The sequence below is a fragment of the Geotrypetes seraphini genome, chromosome 2, assembly GCF_902459505.1.
Source record: "Geotrypetes seraphini chromosome 2, aGeoSer1.1, whole genome shotgun sequence".
Classification (NCBI taxonomy): domain Eukaryota; kingdom Metazoa; phylum Chordata; class Amphibia; order Gymnophiona; family Dermophiidae; genus Geotrypetes; species Geotrypetes seraphini.
The window spans coordinates 70,583,304-70,606,651 of NC_047085.1; the positions used below are offsets into that span (position 1 = coordinate 70,583,304).

At 44.5% G+C, this 23,348-nt stretch overlaps 1 protein-coding gene across 9 annotated transcripts in view; it reads right to left on the reverse strand.

Annotated features, from left to right (window-relative positions):
- The window catches only part of LOC117355504 (A-kinase anchor protein 5-like), a 114,055-nt gene that overhangs the window by 85,217 nt on the left and 5,490 nt on the right, over positions 1-23,348 (reverse strand). For all 9 annotated transcript variants that reach the window (XM_033934173.1, XM_033934177.1, XM_033934178.1 and 6 more), the window contains 2 exons: positions 6,696-6,758; positions 4,592-4,687 (listed from right to left, as the gene is read on the reverse strand). In XM_033934173.1, the coding sequence (XP_033790064.1) occupies positions 4,592-4,687; positions 6,696-6,758 (159 nt within the window). The remainder of the gene's footprint in view (positions 1-4,591; positions 4,688-6,695; positions 6,759-23,348) is intronic.

A 23,348-nucleotide genomic window follows, 5' to 3' on the forward strand; every position in this document is an offset into this window, starting at 1 on the left:
CCCCTCTGCCCAATTATCAGCTTCCCTTACCCGATTCTTAGCTTCCCCTGCCTGATTCTCAGCTTCCCCAGCCCCCTGCTCGATTCTCAGCTTCCACAGCCCCCCTGCCTGATTCTTAGCTTCCCCAGCCCCCGTGTCTGATTCTTAACTTCCCCAGTCCCCCTGCCCAATTCTTAGCTTCCCCAGCCTCCCTGCCTGATTCTCAGCTTCCCCAGCCCAATTCTTAGCTTCCCCTGTCCGATTCTCAGCTTCCCCAAACCCCCTGCCCTATTTTCAGCTTCCCCTGTCCGATTCTCAGCTTCCCCAGCCCCCCTGCCCAATTCTTAGCTTCCCCAGCCTGATTCTCAGCTTCCCCAGCACCCTGCTCGATTCTCAGCTTCCACAGCCACCCTGCCCGATTCTTAGCTTCCCCTGCCCGATTCTTAGCTTCCCCAGATCCCATGCCCAATTCTTAGCTTCCCCAGCCTCCCTGCCTGATTCTCAGCTTCCCCAGCCCAATTCTTAGCTTCCCCTTTCCGATTCTCAGCTTTCCCAGACCCTCTGCCCGATTTTCAGCTTCCCCTATCTGATTCTCAGCTTCCCCTGCCCGATTCTTACCTTCCCCTGTCCGATTCTCAGCTTCCCCAGCCTCCCTACCCGATTCTTAGCTTCCCCAGCCTCCCTACCCGATTCTTAGCTTCCCCAGCCTGATTCTCAGCTTCCCCAGCCCCCTACCCGATTCTCAGCTTCCCTAGCCCAATTCTAATTTCCCCCAGCCCCCCTGCTCTATTCTCAGCTTCCCCAGCCCCTCTGCCCAATTATCAGTTTCCCTTACCCGATTCTTATCTTTCCCTGCCCGATTCTCAGCTTCCCCAGCCCCCCTGCTCGATTCTCAGCTTCCACAGCCCCCCTGCCTGATTCTTAGCTTCCCCAGCCCCCGTGTCTGATTCTCAACTTCCCCAGCCCCCCTGCCCAATTCTTAGCTTCCCCAGCCTCCCTGCCTGATTCTCAGCTTCCCCAGCCCGATTCTTAGCTTTCCCTGTCTGATTCTCAGCTTCTCCAGACCCCCTGCCCTATTTTCAGCTTCCCCTGTCCGATTCTCAGCTTCCCCAGCCCCCCTGCCCGATTCTTAGCTTCCTCTGCCCGATTATCAGCTTCCCCAGTCTGATACTCAGCTTCCCCAGCACCCTGCTCGATTCTCAGCTTCCACAGCCACCCTGCCCGATTCTTAGCTTCCCCTGCCCGATTCTTAGCTTCCCCAGATCCCATGCCCAATTCTTAGCTTCCCCAGCCCAATTCTTAGCTTCCCCTTTCCGATTCTCAGCTTTCCCAGACCCTCTGCCCGATTTTCAGCTTCCCCTGTCTGATTCTCAGCTTCCCTAGCCCCCTGCCCGATTCTTACCTTCCCCAGCCCGATTCTCAGCTTCCCCAGCCCCCTGCTCGATTCTCAGCTTCTCCAGCCTGATTATAATTTTCCTTAGCCCTCTTGCTCAGCCCCCTGCTCAATTCTTAGCTTCCCCAGCCCGATTATAATTTTCCCCAGCCCTCCTGCTCGATTCTCAGCTTCCCCAGCCCCTCTGCTCAATTCTTAGCTTCCCCAGCCCAATTATAATTTTCCCCAGCCCTCCTGCTCGATTCTCAGCTTCCCCAGCTCGATTCTCAGCTTCCCCAGCTCGATTCTCAGCTTCCCCAGCCCTCCTGCTCGATTCTCAGCTTCCCAGCCCCCCTGCTCGATTCTCAGCTTCCCCAGCCCTCCTGCTCGATTCTCAACTCCCCTAGCCCCCCTGCCTGATTCTCAAACTTATACTGGGAATCGCGTGGAGGAGAGGAGAAATGTTTCTGTGGCGCGAAGGAGAGAGCCAGCATGACATCCGGTCAGCACTCCCAAGACCTTCTGATGTAACTTCCTTTTTCACAAAACCGGAAGTTACTTTAGATGGGGACAACTCCGGAAGGTGGCAGCGGCAGAGGGAAAGCATGAACGCTGTGAATGGGTCTTGAATCGGTGAGTTCAATTTTTTTGCCAAACCAAATCGATTCACCTGAAGTGAATTGGTGAATCGATTCGAATCATGAATCGAGCAGCACTAGTCTACACAAACCAGCAAAAGTTCAATACATTAAGGGGCTCATAATTTTTTTAAAAAGTCCTAAATTGGTACTTGGACGATCAAAAAAGACAGATCATCCAAGTACTGATAATCAAAGCTCTGCCTCTGCCGCTGAACGCCTAGAGTTAAAAGAGCCATTTTTAGAGGAGGGGAAAGGGTGGGAGTGGGCTGATCTGGACTTAGTTGTACTGCAAGTATAACCAAAAGTCTAGGGAGATCGCCCAGTTGGAACTTATATGTTTTGACTTAGACCAAGTCAAAAAAGGTATAAGTTCCGAATAGGGGCCGCCGAGCTGATCACGGCTGCTTGATCAGCTCAGCAGCCTCAGCAACCTGCCCCTCCCCGCAACGATCGCAGCAAGAGAGATGTCTGATCTCTCCTGCCACGATTGCGAACCCCCCGAATGGCTGTGAACCGGCAGGAGGGATCCCAAGCCCTCCTGCCAAAGACACAGCCCCCCACCCCCTTGACAATACCAGCAGGAGTGAGCCCAGGCCCTTCTGCCGAAGACACAGCCATCTGAACCCCCCCTTGACAATACTGGCAGGAGGAAGCCCCCATGAACAACCGAACCACCATACCAGACCCCCCAACACTAACCTTAAAATTGGCTGGCCAGAATGGTCCTTGGTCCAGCCGGCCGGCAGGCCCACCATCCGGAAAGGTGGGCCTGCCCCTTCCTGGTGCATTGTGGGATGCACTGTGGAGGGACCTAGGACCTGATTGGCCCAGGCGCCTAAGGCCCGCCCAGGAGTGCCAAAGAGTGCTCCCACTTGGTACCGCTCAGCTGCTGAAGCCAGTACTTGCAGCAACGACCGACCAGGTTAGCAGCAGTGCAGGAGCGTGGCAGAGGATGTACAATGGACAGGGCAGGAAGAGGAGACAGGGTGCAGAGCCAGGCACCCGGCAGAGGCCTGCAATAAGTCTGGGAAGGGATTGGGTGGACGCTGGCCCGAATATAAACTGGGGCCTCCATTTTTTGGTCCCAAAATCCCAGTTTATATTCGAATATATACAGTACTTTTACCTGCACAGATTATAAGCACTTTGATTTCAAATTTCTTTTATTAATATATGACTATGACAACTCAATACAGAACCATGATTAACACAACTTACAAACCCACTGGAGGGTATTTATCCACATATCACAAACAAAATACATAAGCATCTAATATTTCCCATTTTTATTGCACATTCCCAGAAGATCTTTGTTTCTCTTCAGTAACATTTTCTTATTTCCAAAGCAAGCACAGCAAATTCTGCTACTATGGTGTCCTTTTCATTCATTCAGTTTTCTATACCGTTCTCCCAAGGGAGCTCAGAACAGTTTACATGAATTTATTCAGGTACTCAAGTATTTTTCCCTATCTGTCCCGGTGGGCTCACAATCTCTCTAATGTACCTGGGGCAATGGGGGGCTTAAGTGACTTGCCCAGGGTCACAAGGAGCTGCGTGGGTTTGAACCCACAACCCCAGGGTCCTGAGGCTGTAGCTTTAACCACTGCGCCACACACTCCCCACTTTTCCAATGGTGTGGTAAAAAGTGGCCTTTGCACACCCACGTGCTAGGGTCATTTTTACTGCGGCTGTTCAATGACCTATTTTCTACTTCTGTATTAATGGCCATGAATAATGTCGCCATTAGCTTGTCGTGATCTAAAATGTACTGTTATGCTCTACATTACTATACCCTGTTATGTTATATTATGTATTTAAACGTGTAAACCGTTCTGAGCTCTTCTGGGAGGATGGGATATAAATCCAAATAAATAAATGTGGCAATTATTTTTTTTAGTTACTTACCATCACCTAATTTGTAAATGGTAAGGACTCACATGATATCCATGCACTAACCAGTTAGTGTGCAGTATTTTAGATGCACTAACTGGTTAGCTCAGGAACGCTCATTCTCTGCCCTGACACACCCCTTCAAAACTAAAAAAAATTGTTTAGCATGCAAAGGTTATCACAGGATGCCTGTGTGCCCTACAGTACTTCTTTTTTTTTTTTTTTTTTTTTTACTGCGCTAGGCGTATATTAGTGCCTAACTCAGCTTAGTATAAGGACTTTTTTTAATGCCACTGCTATCATGAAATCAAACAATACATCTCTTTTGAAAGCGTGTTTGCCAAGCCTTGTGACTAAGATCAGAATTTTATATGTTTTAGGCTTTGATAAAACTACGTATACAGGATTTGCCTATTCCATATTACCAACCTGTATTGGTAATGACAAGAAGAGCCAAAAATCATATTAAACAATGATCCGGTATCAGCTTTGTGTGATTTATCTTCCTTCAGTGTCATTACATCTATATAGCTCTCCTCTCAAATTTTGTAATTGGTTCCCCAACTGCTTCAGCAGCTCCAACCAAGCTGGAGTGTTCTGCAATCTAAGCTTCTCCTACTGAACTACAAGTGCATTCATTCTACAGCTTCACATTATTCTACTTCATGACCTCTGTCCATCAGGCAAGTTGTTTCTCCTATCAGCGTACCTATTTCTGTTGCGGGAGTTACCACAGCTTCTCCTGTTCCCACTTCATTTACTGTTCCACTGCACATTTTGGTTACCATTGATTTTTCAATCTCACCTGGAAACAATAACAGTGGAGATCAGACTGTGATGCACTTATATGACAGTATATAACCAAATGTATCCCACCATGAATGCTCTCATGCCAACTAATGGTACAATTATTGTAAGTCAGAGACCTACACAAGACAGCAAATGCTGAATAAATTATCTGTTTAGAAAGTGTAATAATAGTACAAATAAGTTCCTGTTCTGCAAATATTAGTCTTTGGTAAGAGATTTCCTGGTATACAACCCTTCATCCCCGCCCATCCCTATAAACTTCAGAAATAGTTATTTCATTTAATTATGCTACTGAATTAAAGGCTCTGGTAGAAACCCATTTACAAATAAGCAAAGAGACTTTATTAATTTGGAAATATTAGGAAGAATACATACTTTGTAAACGGGTTTCTACCAGAGCCTCTAATGTTTATAAATTTTTATCAATACAACTAATATACTACTTTATCCTGAAGCGAAAAAAATAAAAAAAAAGAAATAGAATTTTTTCCTACCTTTGTTGCCTGGTTTCTGCTTTCCTCATGTTCTCATTCAATTCCTTCCATCCACTATCTCTCTTCTCTCTGCGTCTTCCATTTGCTCTGTTTCTGTGCGTCTCCCTTTCTCCCCCCTTCCAAATTGGTCTGGCACCCATCTTCTTCCCTCCGCTCCCCCCATAGTCTGGCATCTCTGTCTTCTTCCCTGCCAGTGTCTTCGCCCCACTCTCTCTTCCCCATTTTCTTTCAGCGTCCTTCTCCCCCCCCCAATCTTCCCCATGTCCTGTCAGTGTCCTTCTCCTCCCTCTGTCTTCCCCATGTGCTTTCAGTATCCTTCTCCCCCTCTATCTTTCCCCTGTCCTTTCAGCATCCTTCTCCCCCCTCTTACCTTCGTGGTGCTTCCCCGCCCGACCGACAACAGAACAAGCCCGGTCCGACAAACCTCCCTGCCCTGAATCCAGCTACTGTAAGAAGGTAATTTAGATTCGCAGCTACAGGGCAGGGAGGTTTGTCGGACCGGGCCTATTGTCGGTCAGTCGGGGGAAAGCGCCACGAAGGTAAGGGGATCTGGCCGGCTCTGCACCCCTCCCTAAGGCTGCCCCGGGGCGGTCCTCCCCCCCTTTGGTACGCCACTACCTCCCTTGAATTTTTCCTACCTGCCCTGCCGCAGCACACAGCCAACCGGAAGTCTTCCCGATGTCAGCGCTGACATCGGAGGGAGGGAGGGCTTTGCTTAAGCCCTCCCTCCGACATCAGCGCTGACATCGTGGAAGACTTCCGGTCGGCTGTGTGCTGCGGCAGGACAGGTAGGGAAAAGAAGACGAGCCTTGCGGCTCGAGTACATCCAACCCAGCAGTAATCCCGCGACCTTAGGGGGCGTCCCCACTGGATCCCCGTGCCCAAAAGGAGAACCCGCAGGATCCCCGCGTGTCCTGCGGGATTCCCGTCGTCCCCGTTCAGCTCTCTACTCTGCATGCAGTACAACCCCAGAGAAATAAAAACAAATGCATTTCTTCCTTAACAATGCAAAATATAGACAGCAGATGTAATTTCTCTAAACTGACGCATTGTTGTCTGGTGATTTTGGTTTTCAAGCCATCTTTCCCAATCTCTGGCTGCACTTCCTTCTGTCTGTGCTCTTAACGGTGTATCCAGGGCCACCTTATCCATTTGGCTGGTTTTCTCTCCTTCACTTCTCCTTCACTTCATCTTTAGCATTAACTTTTAACATTCAACTTTCTTTCATTTTTCAGCTTTCTTCTCAAAATCTACTTTTCCATGCCTTCCCTTCCCATCTATCTATGTGTACCCTCTCCTCCCTCTTTTTTTCTCCTACTCCCATCTATCCATAAGAAGCATTTCTTCTTATCTCTTCCCTGTCTATAGGAGTAGAATGACTCTCCATCCACTTCAGCATACAGCCCAAGCTTCTCCTACTCATCTACAAGTGCATTCACTCTACAGCTCCACATTATTCCTTTTCATGACCACTGTCCATCAGGCAAGTTGTTTCTCCTATCAGCGTACCTATCTTTGTTGCGGGAGTTACCACAGCTTCTCCTGTTCCCACTTCATTTTCTTCAATCTCACCTGGAAACGGAAACAGTGGTGATCAGACTGTGATGCACTTATATGACAGTGTATAACCAAACGCATACCACCATGAATGCTCTCATGCCAACTAATGGTACAATTATTGTAAGTCAGAGACCTATGCAAGACAGCAAATGCTGAATAAATTATCTGTTTAGAAAGTGTAATAATAGTACAAACTCTAACACATTCTTGTTTAACTAAGTTCCTGTTCTGCAAATATTAGTCTTTGGTAAGAGATTTCCTGGTATACAACCCTTCCCTTGTTTTAGTCTAATATCAATTTCATGTACCTAATAAGTGCCTGTGTATAGCTCTACAAAAAAGGATCTTATAAGTCCCACATAGATTGCCTCATGACTACTTTTCACCTAAAAAGGCAACATCTATAGGTATAGGCAGCAGAACGCTTTTTGTTTGGGGACCCCCGCAAGCTCCACCCAGACCATGCCCAATCTCCACCCCAGACCCCGCCCCCATAATAGTAGTAATTGTAATACCATTTTTTCCATTCATTTTTCACATATACACACAATATAATCTTATTAACAATACATAATGGTTAACCACAAAATTAAACTACACAAAGCACACTGTACATATGCTTCTCAACATTCATTCCTACCAGAACACAGATAACCCCTATGCAAATACAGGACCACCAAAAAGTATTAATATATATAATTGAAACCCTAAAATTCAAGACTCTGCAAATAGAGAGTTGTGCGGGGACAGAAATCCCACCCGTCCCCGTCAAAGTCCCACCGGTACCCACCCGTCCCCATGAGGAATCCCACCCGTCCCCACCCATCCCCGTGAGGAATCCCTCCATCCCCACCCGTCCCCGCGAGGAATCCCCTCCATTCCCGCCCGTCCCTATAAATTTCAGAAATAGTTATTTCATTTAATTATGCTACTGAATTAAAGGCTCTGGTAGAAACCCATTTACAAATAAGCAAAGTGACTTTATTAATTTGGAAATATTAATTGGGAAGAATACATACTTTGTAAATGGGTTTCTACCAGAGCCTCTAATGTTTATAAATTTTTATCAATACAACTAATATTCTACTTTATGCTGAAGCAAAAAAAAAATTAAAAAAAAGAAATAGAATTTTTTTCCTACCTTTGTTGCCTGGTTTCTGCTTTCCTCATGTTCTTATTCAGTTCCTTCCATCCACTCTCTCTCTTCTCTCTGCGTCTTCCATTTGCTCTGTTACTGTGCTTCTCCCTTTCTCCCCCCTTTCAAATTGGTCTGGCACCCATCTTCTTCCCTCCGCTCCCCCCATAGTCTGGCATCTCTGTCTTCTTCCCTGCCAGCGTCTTCGCCCCACTCTCTCTTCCCCATTTCCTTTCAGCGTCCTTCTCCCCCCCCCCGTCTTCCCCATGTCCTTTCAGCATCCTTCTCCCCCCTCTGTCTTCCCCATATCCTTTCAGCGTCCTTCTCCCCTGCCCCCATCTTCCCCTTGTCCTTTCAGCGTCCTTCTCCACCCCTTTGTCTTCCCCATGTGCTTTTATTGTCCTTCTCCCCCCTCTGTCTTCCCCAGTGCTTTCAGCATCCTTCTCCCCCTCATTTTTACCCATTTCCCTTAAGCGTCTTTTCCTCTCCACTCCACCTTTCCTCCCTTTCTCCCTCCCTGCCCCTTATCTTCGTGGCACTTCCCCCCCCCCAACTGACAACAGAACAAGCCCGGTCCGACAAACCTACCTGCTCTGAATCCAGCTGCTGTAAGAAGGTAATTTAGATTCGCAGCTACAGGGCAGGGAGTCTTGTCGGACCGGGCCTGTTGTCGGTCGGTCGGTCGGGGGAAAGCGCCACAAAAGTAAGGGGATCTGGCCGGCTCTGCACCCCTCCCTAAGGCTGCCCCGGGGCGGACCGCCCCTCCTTTGGTACGCCACTGCCTTCCTTGAATTTTTCCTACCTGCCCTGCCGCAGCACACAGCCAACCGGAAGTCTTCCCGATGTCAGCGCTGACTTCGGAGGGAGGGAGGGAGGGCTTTGCTTAAGCCCTCCCTCCAACATCAGCGCTGACATCGTGGAAGACTTCCGGTCGGCTGTGTGCTGCGGCAGGGCAGGTAGGAAAAATTCAAGGGAGGCAGTATTTAACCAAAGTTAGTTATTCATGAATGTTCTCATGCCAACAATGATACAATTATGTAAATCGGAGATCTGCACAAATCAGCAGTAGTTGAAAACTCTGTTTAGAAGTGAAGGGATTAATTTGGGGGAGGGGGGAACTACTTGGAATGCAGTTTCACTACTTCGTTTCCTACTGGAATCTTCTGCTTCGTCCCCTCCCTTTTAGGCAGCCTGTAGGGAATAAGTGGGTGAATGGGGAGCAGAGCAAACAGTCATTCTATTCTCTTATTCAGCCCCTCTTCTCTCTTTATTCCTTCCCCTGGTTGCCCTCTATACCAGCTCCATAGTCCCACTTCCATTTTGTCTACAAATTAAGCCCTGTAGAAATATATAATACTACAAACTCTAACAACACATTCTTGTTTAACTAAGCTCCAGTTCTGCAAATGCTAGTCTTTGGTAACAGACCTGTAGGTATATCTTCTAATCAAGTCAAATGCAAACACAGAAAATTACAGCAAAGGAGGATCAAAAGTCCATCTAGTCTTCAGGGCCAGTTTAGCCATTAGGCAGCAAAGAGCAACAGAGGTCAAAGCAAAACATTAGGTGCTAACAGCCACACAAGCTCAAAGAACAATCAGGGCCTGCTGTTACCTGTACAGAGTATGTGCCTACTTATCTGGGTAAATTACTTTACAGAATTGGTTGGTAGGGAGTAGGGGCCTGAAAGTTAATTGATTGGGGAGTGGGAAGGAGTGGCAAATCTGAAGGTCCACAGATCCAAGATGGCATCATGCTGAGGTGCTTGTGCAGTTTGCTTCTCTGAAATCCCAAAGTTGAGCGCATCGGGTCCTCTGGCCAAAACATGGGCAAGAGGAAGGGAATGGCAAAAGCTCAAATCCTGGCGGCCGGCCAATTACCGCCAATGAAGCAAACTACTTTGGAGGATTTAAGGGCTTCAACCAGACCCACGGCATCTGTCTCTTGTGACAAACCCATGGCCAGTTTTGTCCCTGTGATGAATAAACACAGCATATGGTCCCTGGTCAGGAGAGCTGACCAGGTTAAAAGTAATGATATAGAAATGGCTGACTACCCCTCAGACAGTGAGATAGAGCAGGAAAGGTATAAGCCTAAGGATATTCAGCAGAATGTGCCATACCAGAATAAATGTACCAGAAAGCCTGTTAGGACTTTTACTGAGAAGTGAAGGCCTAGTCCTGCAAGGTATTCACACTATCAGCCTAGGAGAAACCAGTGTTATTTCCCTAGGGATTCTCAGCCCAACCCCCCTTCCTCCTAGGAGAGACTATGACACACATAAAAGCAGAGCTCTGAATCACAGTAAGGGAGATAGGGAGAACGGAGAGGCAGAAGCAGGGGAATCAAGGCAAAGGCACCAGCAGCAGTGCAAGCAGGAAGGTGAGGGGAGGAGTCTTTATCCTCAATCTCACAGCAGTGAGGACGTGGATATGGCTGAGGACTTGCCTAGCCAGAGCCCAGCTGCTGAGAGCCTGGTAGGAGCCGAAGCTATGGACACAGCTGAATTGCTTCTAGATGCCAGCTTTACCCCAGAAGGGATGGAGGTTAGTTCCTAAGCTAAAGAGAAGAAAATAACCTGTCTCAACAAACTGTGTTTGTGTGCTGGGTCTCTGCAAGCAGAGACCAGGTGACCCTAATCAGGGAGAGAAGGAAAAACCTCTCCTCTGCAGCAATAGTAACTTATCTAAAGCATCCTGCTGTGCTCCATCTACAGAAAAGCTCAGCTGTTGCTGAGAAGCCCTATTGAACACCGGAGCTCTCTCTGAACGGATCCAAAGCTGAGTGCTGGACACTATACCTGGCAAGGTTAGCTGGGGACTTGTGGCTTTATCTCCAAAGTTTTGCTACTATATTTGTTTTTCATGTTTTGCCATTTTCTTTTTTTGTATGGAATTTATTTTCATGGCATTTCTACTTACCTGAACCTTGGTGAAGAGGAATGTCTTTAACCAAAGAAAGTTCAGGGAAATTATATTATATGCCATACTTGAACATTGAACAAGACAAAAAATAGAACCCTAAATGGAGGAGGTACAACAACAAGCTAACAAATGAAAGAACCTCCCTCACCCCAAGAAGTCTGCAAAGATTAGGGAAAAGAGATGAAGTCCAACTCCAAACTAAGCAGAAAATGAAAATAATTCTATAATTTAATTTAAGAGCATTAACCGGACAAGCCCTCAGTCACACAGCAACCTCTGGAAACTCCAGGGAAAAGCTGTCGCGAATTTACACCCAGAAAGGTGTTAACTGCGAAACATCCCCGGGCTTGCTCCGGATAATGTTTGTGGTGCTTAACTAGTGCAAAATGTGCAATGTGTGAAAAAACTCAAATGAAAAAAACACACATTATCAAAATAAAGAAGGAATTCATCTCTTACCCCTAAGCTGGGGGCCAAACTGGAAAGTTAGTGTCCAAATCCAACCAAGCTCAAAAATACACAGGCTGTAAGGACTTAGCTTCTCCGTGTGTAATGGAAATGGTGATCCATAAGCAGTAAATGAAGACATTTACTTCATTTACTGCTTATGATCACCATTTCCATTACACACGGAGAAGCTAAGTCCTTACAGCCTGTGTATTTTTGAGCTTGGTTGGATTTGGACACTAACTTTCCAGTTTGGCCCCCAGCTTAGGGGTAAGAGATGAATTCCTTCTTTATTTTGATAATGTGTGTTTTTTTCATTTGAGTTTTTTCACACATTGCACATTTTGCACTAGTTAAGCACCACAAACATTATCCGGAGCAAGCCCGGGGATGTTTCGCAGTTAACACCTTTCTGGGTGTAAATTCGCGACAGCTTTTCCCTGGAGTTTCCAGAGGTTGCTGTGTGACTGAGGGCTTGTCCGGTTAATGCTCTTAAATTAAATTATAGAATTATTTTCATTTTCTGCTTAGTTTGGAGTTGGACTTCATCTCTTTTCCCTAATCTTTGCAGACTTCTTGGGGTGAGGGAGGTTCTTTCATTTGTTATACTTGAACATTGGACATTTCTGACAACTGTGTGAACTATTTGAATTTTTGCTTGATTTATGAATTTTATGTTTGTGGCTGACGGTGCTCAGACCACTTATCAAATAAAACCTAGAATTGAGAGTTTAATAATTCTTGAACCGTGTCTCCCATTATTGGTAACTTTATCTCAGTGTGGCCTGGGCAGACTAGGATTCTTTTTACCTGAAAGACCTTTCTCTTTCCTGAGGAAGCCACACCGACAGGTCAGAGTAAAACACTGCTAAGCTGCCTGCAGGTCAAGGCAGGGGGTTAGCTGTGTGACTCTTCTGTTCCAATGCTACACACGCAGACGAGCAGCGGCAGTGGTAATGGGATCTTGCTGAGTCCCGAGAATAGAACAGAACCCTTAAAGCCCGGAAGGAGGTTTGCCAGCGAAGGTGTCCACTCAATATGATTTGTATCCAGCTAAAACTGTGAGTGGGGTATGTGTGTGTGTGTGTGTGTGTGTGTGTGTGTGTGGGGAGGGGGGGTGAGAGATCCTCTTGATAGTTCTGTAGGAGTGAGAATTAAGAAACCTGCCATTGTAACTTTAGAAGGACTTTGAAAGGACATACAAGATTTGAATTCCTCTTTTTTGAAAAATATGGACAGAATGGGAGGTGAATTAAAAAATGTTTCTGAAGAAATTGCCTCAGTCCCAAAGTTCAGCTCAGCTATTGGAGAAGGTAACATCTTTGGTAGAAAAGGTTGAGGAAGTACAAAATCTGGGAGTGGTTTTGGTAAAGGATAAGAACTTAACTCAAAGGAAGATAAGAGAATCTGGAAAATCAGTTAAGGAGAAATAACTTGCATTCCTTTGATAAAAATATCAGACAAAGCTATTTCCCCCTCCCTCCCCTCCCCCTCCCCGATTATGAGAGCTCAATATGTTTCAGGGAGAGGAACAGGAAGGACTGAGGCCTCTGGAAGATCTGATCTGGTGGTAAACCTAACTGACTTTCTGGAATCATCTCTTGAAATAGTGACACAGAGATTGACTTTAATTGTCAATGGCACCCTCTCTAAAACATCGGAGGTGACTAGCGGAGTGCCGCAGGGCTCAGTCCTGGGACCATCCCTTTTTAACATATTCATAAGGGACTTGACCCGAGGGCTTCAGGGAAAAGTAGCGCTGTTTGCCGCCGCCGCCAAACTGTGTAATATAGTAGGTGAAAGCGATCTCGCGGATGGTATGGCGCAAGATCTGATCAAGTTGGAAAACTGGTCCTCAACATGGCAGCTGGGCTTCAACGCAAAGAAGTGTAAGGTGATGCATCTCGGCAGCAGAAATCCATGCAGAACATACACCTTGAATGGAGAAACACTAGCTACGACCTCAGAGGAACGGGACTTGGGAGTAATCATCAGTGCGGACATGAAGGCTGCCAAACAAGTAGAGAAGGCCTCATCCAAGGCAAGGCGGATGATGGGATGTTATCAATAGAAGCTTCGTCAGCCGTAAACCTGAAGTCATGATGCCACTGTACAGAACCATGGTGAGACCTCATCTGGAGTACTGTGTGCAATTCTGGAGGCCATATTACCGTAAAGATATACTTCGAGCTGAGTCAGTCCAGCGAATGGCCACTAGGATGGTCTCCGGACTCAAGGGTCTCTCATACGAGGAAAGACTGGGCAAGTTGCAGCTCTACTCTCTAGAGGAGCGCAGGGAGAGGGGTGACATGATTGAGACATTTATGTACGTCACAGGTCGCGTCGAGGTGGAAAACGACATATTCTTTCCTAAGGGACCTTCAGTCACAAGGGGGCACCCGCTCAAGCTCAGAGGAGGGAGATTTGGTGGTGACACCAGGAAGTATTTCTTTACAGAAAGGGTGGTGGATCACTGGAACAAACTACCGGTGCAGGTGATCAAGGCCACTAGCGTGCTCGACTTTAAGAATAAATGGGACATCCACGTGGGATCTCTAGTGGGTCGAGCAGCACTCTGACTTAATGGGGTGGGACAGTAGAGTGGGCAGACTTGATGGGCTATAGCCCTTTTCTGCTGTCATCTTTCTATGTTTCTATCCTTTCTTGAAGAAATGATTTTTTATTATCTCAGTGTGTACACTTTGGAGCCTAAGATCACAACTCTTTATTTTAGAATTTTCCTACCATTATTATTGTTTATTGAAATACTTAAATGTATTTATATATCCCTATTATCTCCCTTTATTTCTTCTCCTCTATAGCACTATTCTCTTTAAGCCAGTGATCTAAAATTCACGGCCCATGGGCCACATGCAGCCCCCCAGCTGCTATTTTGCGGCCTGCAGTCTAGTACCCAAACTTGCAATCTGGGCAACTTCCTGCTGATATCACGTATGCTGGGACTCCTGCCTTCGCGTATCTGCCGGATACGCGAAGGCAGTTGCAAGTCAGCTGTCGCTGGTGCGATCTCGCACACTGGGCAGGAAGAGAAGCTCCGGTGTTGGTGTCAGCTGACTAGCAACTTCCTGCAGCCACATCGTATGCCGGGACTCCTGCCTTCGTGTATCCGGCAGATACATGAAGGCAGGAGTACTGGCATAAGATGCGGCTGCAGGAAGTTGCTAGTCAGCTGATGCCAACACTGGAGCTTCTCTTCCTGCCCAGTGTGCACCAGGTACTGCTGGACAAGGGGAGGAGGGGAAGAAGGAAGGGAGAAGGGGTACTTCTGGACAAGGGGAGGAGGGGAAGAAGGAAGGGAGAAAGGGTACTGCTGGACAAGGGGAGGAGGAGAAGAAGGAAGGGAGAAGGGGTATTGCTGGACAGGGGGAAGGGGTATTGCTGGACAAGGGGGAGGTAAAAGGAAGGGAGAAGAGATACTGCTGGACCTGGCAGAAAGGGAGGGAAAGGAGGGGAGAGTGAGATGGTGCATGGGGAGAGAGCATGTTGGGTTGGGGGTGCAAAGGAGGGATGCCACTGAGGGAAGAGGCAAGAACAGAGGGAGAAAGCGTGCAGGAGACAGAAAGTGTTGGACTCATGGAGAGGGCAAGATGGATGGGGAGAACAGAAAGGAGGGAAGGAGAAATGTTACACTGGGGAAGTGGGAGAGGGCAGAGAGTGAAAAGTTGGACTCATGGAGGGAGAGAGATGTTTGGTTGAGGAAGGAGGATCAGAGGAGAAGCATGCAGGAGGAAGAGAAAAAAAAATGCTGGACTTGTGGAAAGGAGGGAAAAATGTTGGGCTGGGAGGGGTGCCAGAAAGGAGGAAGGGAAGGAAGATGGACTGCAGGAGGTAGAAAGAAGGAAGGAAAAGATAAATGTTACACTGGAGGGGAAGGAGAGAGATGTCAGACCATGGAAATAGGGAAGGAAGGAGAGAGAGCTAGGAAGGGAGGGTAGGACATGGAAATGTAGATTTTGAGAAGAAAGCAGAAAAAAGGGAAAAATTGAATGTTAAGTTAATGCCAAAGAGGAATGCAATGCAGAACGTGAAGACTGAGAGAAAAACAGTCAAAGGACAAGAAGGCCCTGGAAACAGTTAAAAGCACAGAAAAATGAAGTCAGCAGACAACAAAGTTAGGGAAAATATTTTATTTTCAATATAGTGATTGAAATGTGTCAGTTCTGAGGGTCGCAGAAAAAATAGTTAATATCTTATTAAAGAAATTACAATTTTGCATGAGGTAAAACTCTTTATATTTATAAATCTTTCCTTTGAATAAGCTTATATCTGAACTAAACTATATCTGAAAAGGTTGGACTTAAACTAGGTGTGTTTTGAAACAAACCCCCTAAGTAGCAACTTTTAGATAAAGTGCTTGCACGATGTTAAGCATAGTATAATGTGTTTACATTTGAGAGGTCACCAGTGTTTGCAAGGTTTGAATGAATTTTTTAAAAAAAGCAAAAACTGAGAAGAGAGTTGGATTTTAAAAGTTTTGTATGTCTTGCAGTTCCCCTCGACCCTGAAGAAAAACATTGTTTGAAACATGCATGTCGGGAGAGGTGGCATTGATGAACATTTGAGAGCTAACCTCGAAGCTAAGTAGCTAAGTAATAAGATTAAATTAGAAGAAAAAGACATTAAGTAAGGAAATGAAGGAAACTAAAATGAAATACAATGAAGAAATAGTTATGGAATTATGAAATTAAGAATAAGTATGAAAATAAATGAATTATAGAGTTTTGAGTAAATAAACAATAAAGTGGACTGATGAAGACAAGAGATTGCTGGGCATTATTCATGGTCCAGTTGATACCCGAAGGTCCATACAAATGAAAAAATAAAGAATTAATATATATATGCATATACATATATTATGAAGTATATGTTAGTATTAGACCAATAATCTCTTTACAGTGTATATGGGGCCGCAATATATAAACAGGCACCATATAGCTTTACAATATTAGAGATTCAAATCTTACTATGGCATGCGACAGTCCAAAGGTTATAATGCATGCTTTTTAAGCTTTCTTGATTAGCCTTAAATCAGGGTCTGCTTTGGCACATAGGCAAAGTCTGATTGTTGCCTATACAGTCAAACCTCGGTTTGCGAGTAACCCGGTTTGCGAGTGTTTTGCAAGACGAGCAAAACATTCTCGCAAAACGTGTCTCGCAAACCGAGTGTTGACTCGATTTGCGAGCACCCGCCGATAACCGGCATCGCTCCCCCCGCTCGCAAAGGGCCCCCTCCCGCTCGAATCGGCACCCCCCGCACGAGAACAGGAACCCCTCGCCCGACCAACTTTAACTCACCCCCCCTTTGGCACCAGCACGCAGCCCACAAGAGCTGGTGCCGCTTGAAGATCTTCCCAGTCTCTGCCGGCTTTTAGCATGCTTTGAGCCGGCTTTGAGCATGCATTTGCGCATGCTCAAGCCCTTCTAATTCTCCCTCTCGCCAAGAATCTCGGCAAGAGGGAGAATTAGAAGGGCTTGAACATGCGCAGATGCATGCTCAAAGCCGGCAGAGACTGGGAAGAAGATCTTCAAGCGGCACCGGCACTTGTGGGCTGCGTGCCGGTGCCAAAGGGGGGGTGAGTTAAAGTTGGTCGGGTGGGGGGTTCCTGTTCTCGCGGGGGGGGGGGTGCTGATTTGAGTGGGGGGGGGCCTTTGCGAGTGGGGGGGAGCGGTTCTCGTGCCGGTGCCAGACGGGGGGGTGAGTTAAAGTTGGTCGGGCGGGGGGTGCCTGTTCTCACGGGGGGTGCCAGATCACATGGGAGGGGGGGGGAGAGCAGCGCCCTGGCCTCGTGGGGGGGGGGAACGTATCAAAGCGAGTTTCCATTATTTCCTATGGGGAAACTCGCTTTGATAAACAAGCATTTTGGATTACGAGCATGCTCCTGGAACGGATTATGATCGTAATCCAAGGTACCACTGTATAAGGAATGCTTAAACAAGATAAGGAATAAGGGTAAATGTGTGTCAGGTTAATATGTGACAGGAAGGGAGGAGAGATACCTCAGCATTCTAGCACAAGGTGCAAACCTTGTCCTTGCTTAGAAAGTATACGTGGCAGGAAGGAGAGGGAATGAGAAACAGAGCCTCAGATCCGCACACAGGCCTAGATCCACACACAGGCCTAGATCCGCACACAGGCCTAGATCCGCACACAGGGCCTAGGTCAGTGTGCCGACCTGGCCTGTGTTCAGAACTGCCTGTGTGCTGACCCTGACCGTGTTCTGATGCCCTGGATCAGAACTTATCAGATCTCCATCCCTACAAATAATGTACTGAATCATAAGATTGAAGTGCTACGTAGATTAGAACATATCTGACTCAATTAGTAATGAGTGAATAGCTCATACAGGATATAATCGAATGGTGACTAAAGTTTCAATTGACTTAACATCTGGATTTCTTTGAGGTATTTTTCCTCTGTTAGGAAAAAAGAATGCTTTTTATAACATTCAGGTTTTCATATATATGCATGTTCCTTTGGGTATTAGATTTTGAACACAATATTGAAGTCTTCAGTCGATAAGTTCAGAGTACCTCTTAAAGAATACCTCATACAAAACCAAAAATAAAAGAATGCACAAAGGACCTCAGTAATTACACATGTAAGTCCTTATCTTACTTAAAAAAAAATAAAAGACTGTACAATTCAATCATTGACTACAAAAATCCACTCTATAATCAACAAGCAAATACAAGGGATCTTCAAAAAGATTCTACACTTTTATTTTTTTAAACATTATTTATTAAATATCTCAAAAGCAAATTACATCACATTTCCGCATAATCACCCTGTTTTGTGATACATTTTCCCCATGACATTCTAAGACACTCTCATTCACTACTTTTCATGCCCCAACCATTTCCAGCAAAAATATGAAAGAGTGGAAACATTTTGAAGCACCCTCATGGGAAGCCTGCCAGAAACAAATTTCTAAAACCTGAGATGGAGCTAGCACACCTTTCTCCTTCTTCCTTCTAGCACCACTTAATCAGCAGCTGTTAGAATTTGTCACGTCCCTGAGGGAAACCATCCAATGTCAATCTTTAGTGTCTATCTCAACCTCAGCCCTTCTACACCAGAATTCTTCAATGCAAGGTTTTAGTGTCAGTGGTTGTGCCCATACATACTATGAATATTCCCTCTCTCCTTAAAGAATGACGGGGATGTTTTCCTGTGGTTATCTGTGGGGACGGGGATGATGCCAAATTCTGTCACCGTGTCATTCTCTATCTAATGCATTGGAGAGCAACCTATATACTAGGTGTGGATTGACAGGGACCTGGGGCCCCAGACACTAAGGGTCATGGGTCCCTAGTCTCCTAACAAACCTGATTAAACTAGAAGGAAGCTAGGGGAGAGTGGGCCCTAGGGTGCTATCCTATTGTACCAGTAGTCATCCTGCTCCTGCTGTATATACAGAGGACCGCATGAATGTCATTACTATCCTTGGTGGGCTGCAACATTACATAATGTTGGAACCAGAAACGCACAGCGCTTCATAGAGCATTTGTGATAAATAATTAAAAACTATGGAAACCAACTGCTAGAGTGGCTATTTTGAAAATATTTGTGAAACGATCTCTGATCTAACTTCGTAACCCTTCTTCCATAACTCTTTTTGTAATCCGCTTTGAACCGAAAGGTAATGGTGGAATAGAAATCTGTAATGTAATGTAAATACAGTATTTAAAATTGCCAAAAAAAATCTCTGGTTAATGATGTTTTTATATATACTTCACATGGTCTTGTGAATCGCATAAAATTCAAATGCAGATCACAATCAGCCTATGGGGCCGCAGGTTGCCAACCCCTAATATAATGAGTACTATGTAGTTCAAACAGCTGCTGATCAATGACCTGCAAGGCTTTTAAAGGCAGAAGTAAGTGTTGCAGGCTCCACAGCAGATGTATGTCTTAACCCTTTCAGGACCATAAGGATCGTAGGCCAATTTTTATAAATTTTGACGACATTTTTATGGTAAAAAGGGCTTGCAGATGCCAAAAAATTGATTTTTTTTGTGAAATATCATTATTTTTTTTTAAAAAAATCAAACTTCTGGCTTATGGACAGTGTGGCAAGTGAATCTTCTCGTCAATCTGGCAACGACGCTAATGAATGAATGTCGGAACCAGTTTGTTTACATAAAGGCAGTATCATATGGAATCCGTACATATCAAATTTAGAACTGTAGACTATCCCAATCAAAATTTATAGGATTTTAAAGTTATGGGACAAATATGTCCCTTGGTCCTGAAAGGGTTAATGGCAGCCTACTTTGCCCTACTGATGGTTTATATTACATACATCTAATTAGGCAAATTAACATGTGCTAGGTGCAGGTACATTGTATTATATTACTTTATCCTCCATTACCTCAAGTACAGCCTTAGAGCCTCATTTATTAATTTGCACTATCCCACATAATATACAAAAATTGTATGGGAGTATGTCAGTGGTGTCATTCAGGGCAGGTAAAAAAAATCCACTCATGTATTTCCTATTTCAAAAAGGAAACGCACATGTATGACTTAATATTTCCATGCTGGGATTTACAGCTTCTCACTGGCATGTATCGGTTTTTAAAAAGTATTCGTTTTGGTTAGCCATTTACAAGAAGGATTAAGGGAGGTATCCTTCTCAATCCCCCATGCTTTATTTTCCACTTCAAACTGAAAATAAATAAAGATTGCAGCCTCTGTAGTTAACTGGCAGCAAAATGACTCACATACATAAGTGCTGACATAACAGCTTACACGAATAAGTGATCGAGTTCTCTCTATTAATTTTTCTCACATGTATTATTTATTTATTTATTTTAAAAATTGATATACCGTTTAAACCTAAACGGTTTACATATCATTACATACATAAATCAATAAAATAAATAACATCAAACAAACATTAACATATAATCATCAGAAAATCACGTGAAGTACCCATCAAAAGAACAACCGCAAAGATCAGTTCCTAGAAAAATGCATTAACAAATAACTGCGTTTTTAATAGTTTTCTGAAATTACCCCTGTCCTGACATTTTTGTAATTAACCGACAAGTGAATTCCACAATTTGACTTCCACACAGCAAAAACCCATTTTACTGGGCTCAGCATATTTTAGATTAACATTTGTTTTTAATAACGCTGAGTTCTCAGAACACAGAGACCTAGATGGTAAATAATTTGACATCTTACATTTAAACAATTCAGGTAGGGTCCATACAAGAACTGATGGCAAATCATTATTGCTTTATACTGAGATCTAAAAACAACAGGCAGCCAGTGCAATTGTTGGAGATAAGGCGAGATATGATCGTATTTAGATACGCCTGTTATCAATCATGCTGCAGCGTTCTGCACGACTTGCAATGCCCTGCATCTTGTCTTAGTTATTCCAAGATACAGGACATTGCAATAGTCATGTCTACATAATACCATTGCCTGAACTACTGTGCGGAAATCGTAAGGAGACAACATAGGCTTTACGCGATGCAATAGGTGTATTTGCACAAAATATGCTTGTACAGTTTTTGCAACTTGCAAATTCATTAAGAAGCCACAATCCAACTTTACTCTTGCAGGCATTTTAGAAATGGCTCTAGGTTGACAGATCATCTTCTAAAATACCATCAGAATTAAACATGTCTTACACCCCTTTTTACAAAGCCACGTTAGGCTTTTTTATTGCCGGCCACAGCAGTAACAGCTCCGACGCCCAAAGGAATTCTATGAGTGTCGGAGATGTTAATGCCATAGCCGGTGATAAAAAGCCTAACGTGACTTTTTTAAAGGGGGGAGGGTTTAATTTGGACATCTCAATTTTGCTCTACACATCCTATGTAAAATTGGGCTCTTAATACACACTCTCCCTTTCTTAATTATGGCATCCAATTTTACTAAGCTGTGGTCAAAAGTGGCCTTAGCACGCTCTTGACCGGGTTTTTCCATTGGCTAAGGCCATTTTTACTGCAGCAGTAAAATAAGCAATTTTTCAATTTTTGTATTAATGGCCACGTGCTAGTGTTGACATTATATGTGGTCATTTTAAAAAAAATTTAATGTGTATGCACTTACTGACACCAATTTTGTAGGCAGTAAGGGCTCACATGCTAAATCTGTGCTAATGAGTTAGCACTGAGTAATATAGTTGGGCTGAGTAGCACAGGAATGCCCAGTCTCTGCCACCAGATACCCCCTCCAACAAAAATTTTAATATATGCAGTTAGCGCACAGCGATTTGGAACTCACCACATTACACCAAAGTACATCCCACATCAAAAAATCTTAAGCTGTGGTAAGCATGCTCTAGTCTAGTGCTTATTGCTGCTTAACTTGAATTAATGCTTGTAAGTAAGTGAAGCCCTTAGATTTTAAGCTCTCTTGGGAATGGAAATAGCTACAGTACTCCAGCTGCAACTTGCCTTAAGCTTGGATTTAGAAAGGTAATTAAATCTAAAACCCAATCATTTTGCTTACCCTGCACTTTTCTGGCATTCTCAAATGCTGAACTGCTAGAAGATTCCTCGACTGCCACCACCAAACAAATGGTATGAATTACAGATATTTAGAAACATAGCAGTAGACAGGAATAGCTTACAGAAAAATAAAAAGTATTAATTTTCTCCCTACCATGTAATTATTCAACACTTTCTTGTTTATTAAAGTTTAACACTATCAGTAACAAATATACCCCCCCTTTTCTCAAGCTGCACTAGAGGTTTTTAACACAGGTCGGCTCATGCAAAAAATCTCTAGCGCAGCCCATAGTTTAAGGACAGAGTGCTGCACTGAATTTTAAGGAGACACATCACTTAGGTGTTCTTTTACTAAGCTGTAGTATGTGCTAGTGTGCACTTATCACAGTTTAAAATAATAATTTTTTGAAATTGCATCAACTCAGAATTGCGAGCTCTCTTTATTTTTAGAAAAACATTTCTCAATTCTAGTTCAGTCACTGGATTATTGCAATGGCCTTTATTGTTTAATAGAAACATAGAAAGAAACCTTACAGCAAGTAAAGGTCAAATGGGCCATCCAGTCTGCCCATCTGCAGCATCCACTGTCTCCTCCTCTGCCTAAGAGAACCCACTTGCCTATCCCATGCTGTCCTGAATTCAGACACAGTTTTTGTTGTCTCCACCACTTCTATCGGGAAACTATTCCACACATCCAGGGCAGGATTAATTCTTCGAGGGTCCCTAGGCACACAAGTACACTGGGCCCCCCTGGCCCGCTCCACCCCTAACCAGCCCATGTCCCGCCCCTGCCTCGCCCATGTCCCGCCCCCATTTATCTGTTTTCTTATTTACTTCTTTATTTCCACTTGTATTTCTTTTTTTTTTTTTTTAATTCAAAACAAAGATTAGCATACCAGTGCACAGTTTTTCTTCTATGCAACCCCAAACATCTCTGAACAAATCCCCCTTCCTTCTCTTCCCTACTACTTACCCAGGACTTTAACTCTGAACCCTTTCCATGCATATATAAAAGTGTTCAAATATTTGTAAATCAGTAATACTATCTGAAATATAAGTCTATATTAATAACCAAGTTTACAATGCCTCACTCTACATCAACCAACTGTAACCCATATGTATGTATAAACAACCAAATCTGTAACTCCTCTAGTACATTCCACTCCATGTATGTTAACTTGCAACGGAACAACAAGGCAAGCAGTCCACCAAAGAATCCAACATGAAACAAAAGAAGATTAGCAGAAAATAAGGAGATTCAAATCAGGTTAATTTAAGGTGCTCCCAAGAACCATGCTTGATGCATTTTGCCAAACAAGGCTAGTCAACGCTAACAAAAAACCATGTCTTTCATACAAACAGGACACAGAAAACACCTTCACCTAGTATGGAATATTTGATCACAAACTAACCTCTCCCCCCTTTTACAAAACTGTAGTTATGGTTTTTAGCCACGGCCCATGCTAAAAAAATGCTCTACAGTTTTGTAAAAGGGGGGATAAAATAGAAATACGTAGACAAAGTTAAATAAAACCACCAAGAAGCTGGACTCTGCATACAATCAACACCACAGAAACAGTGATGCATGTCCCCTAAAGCAAAAAT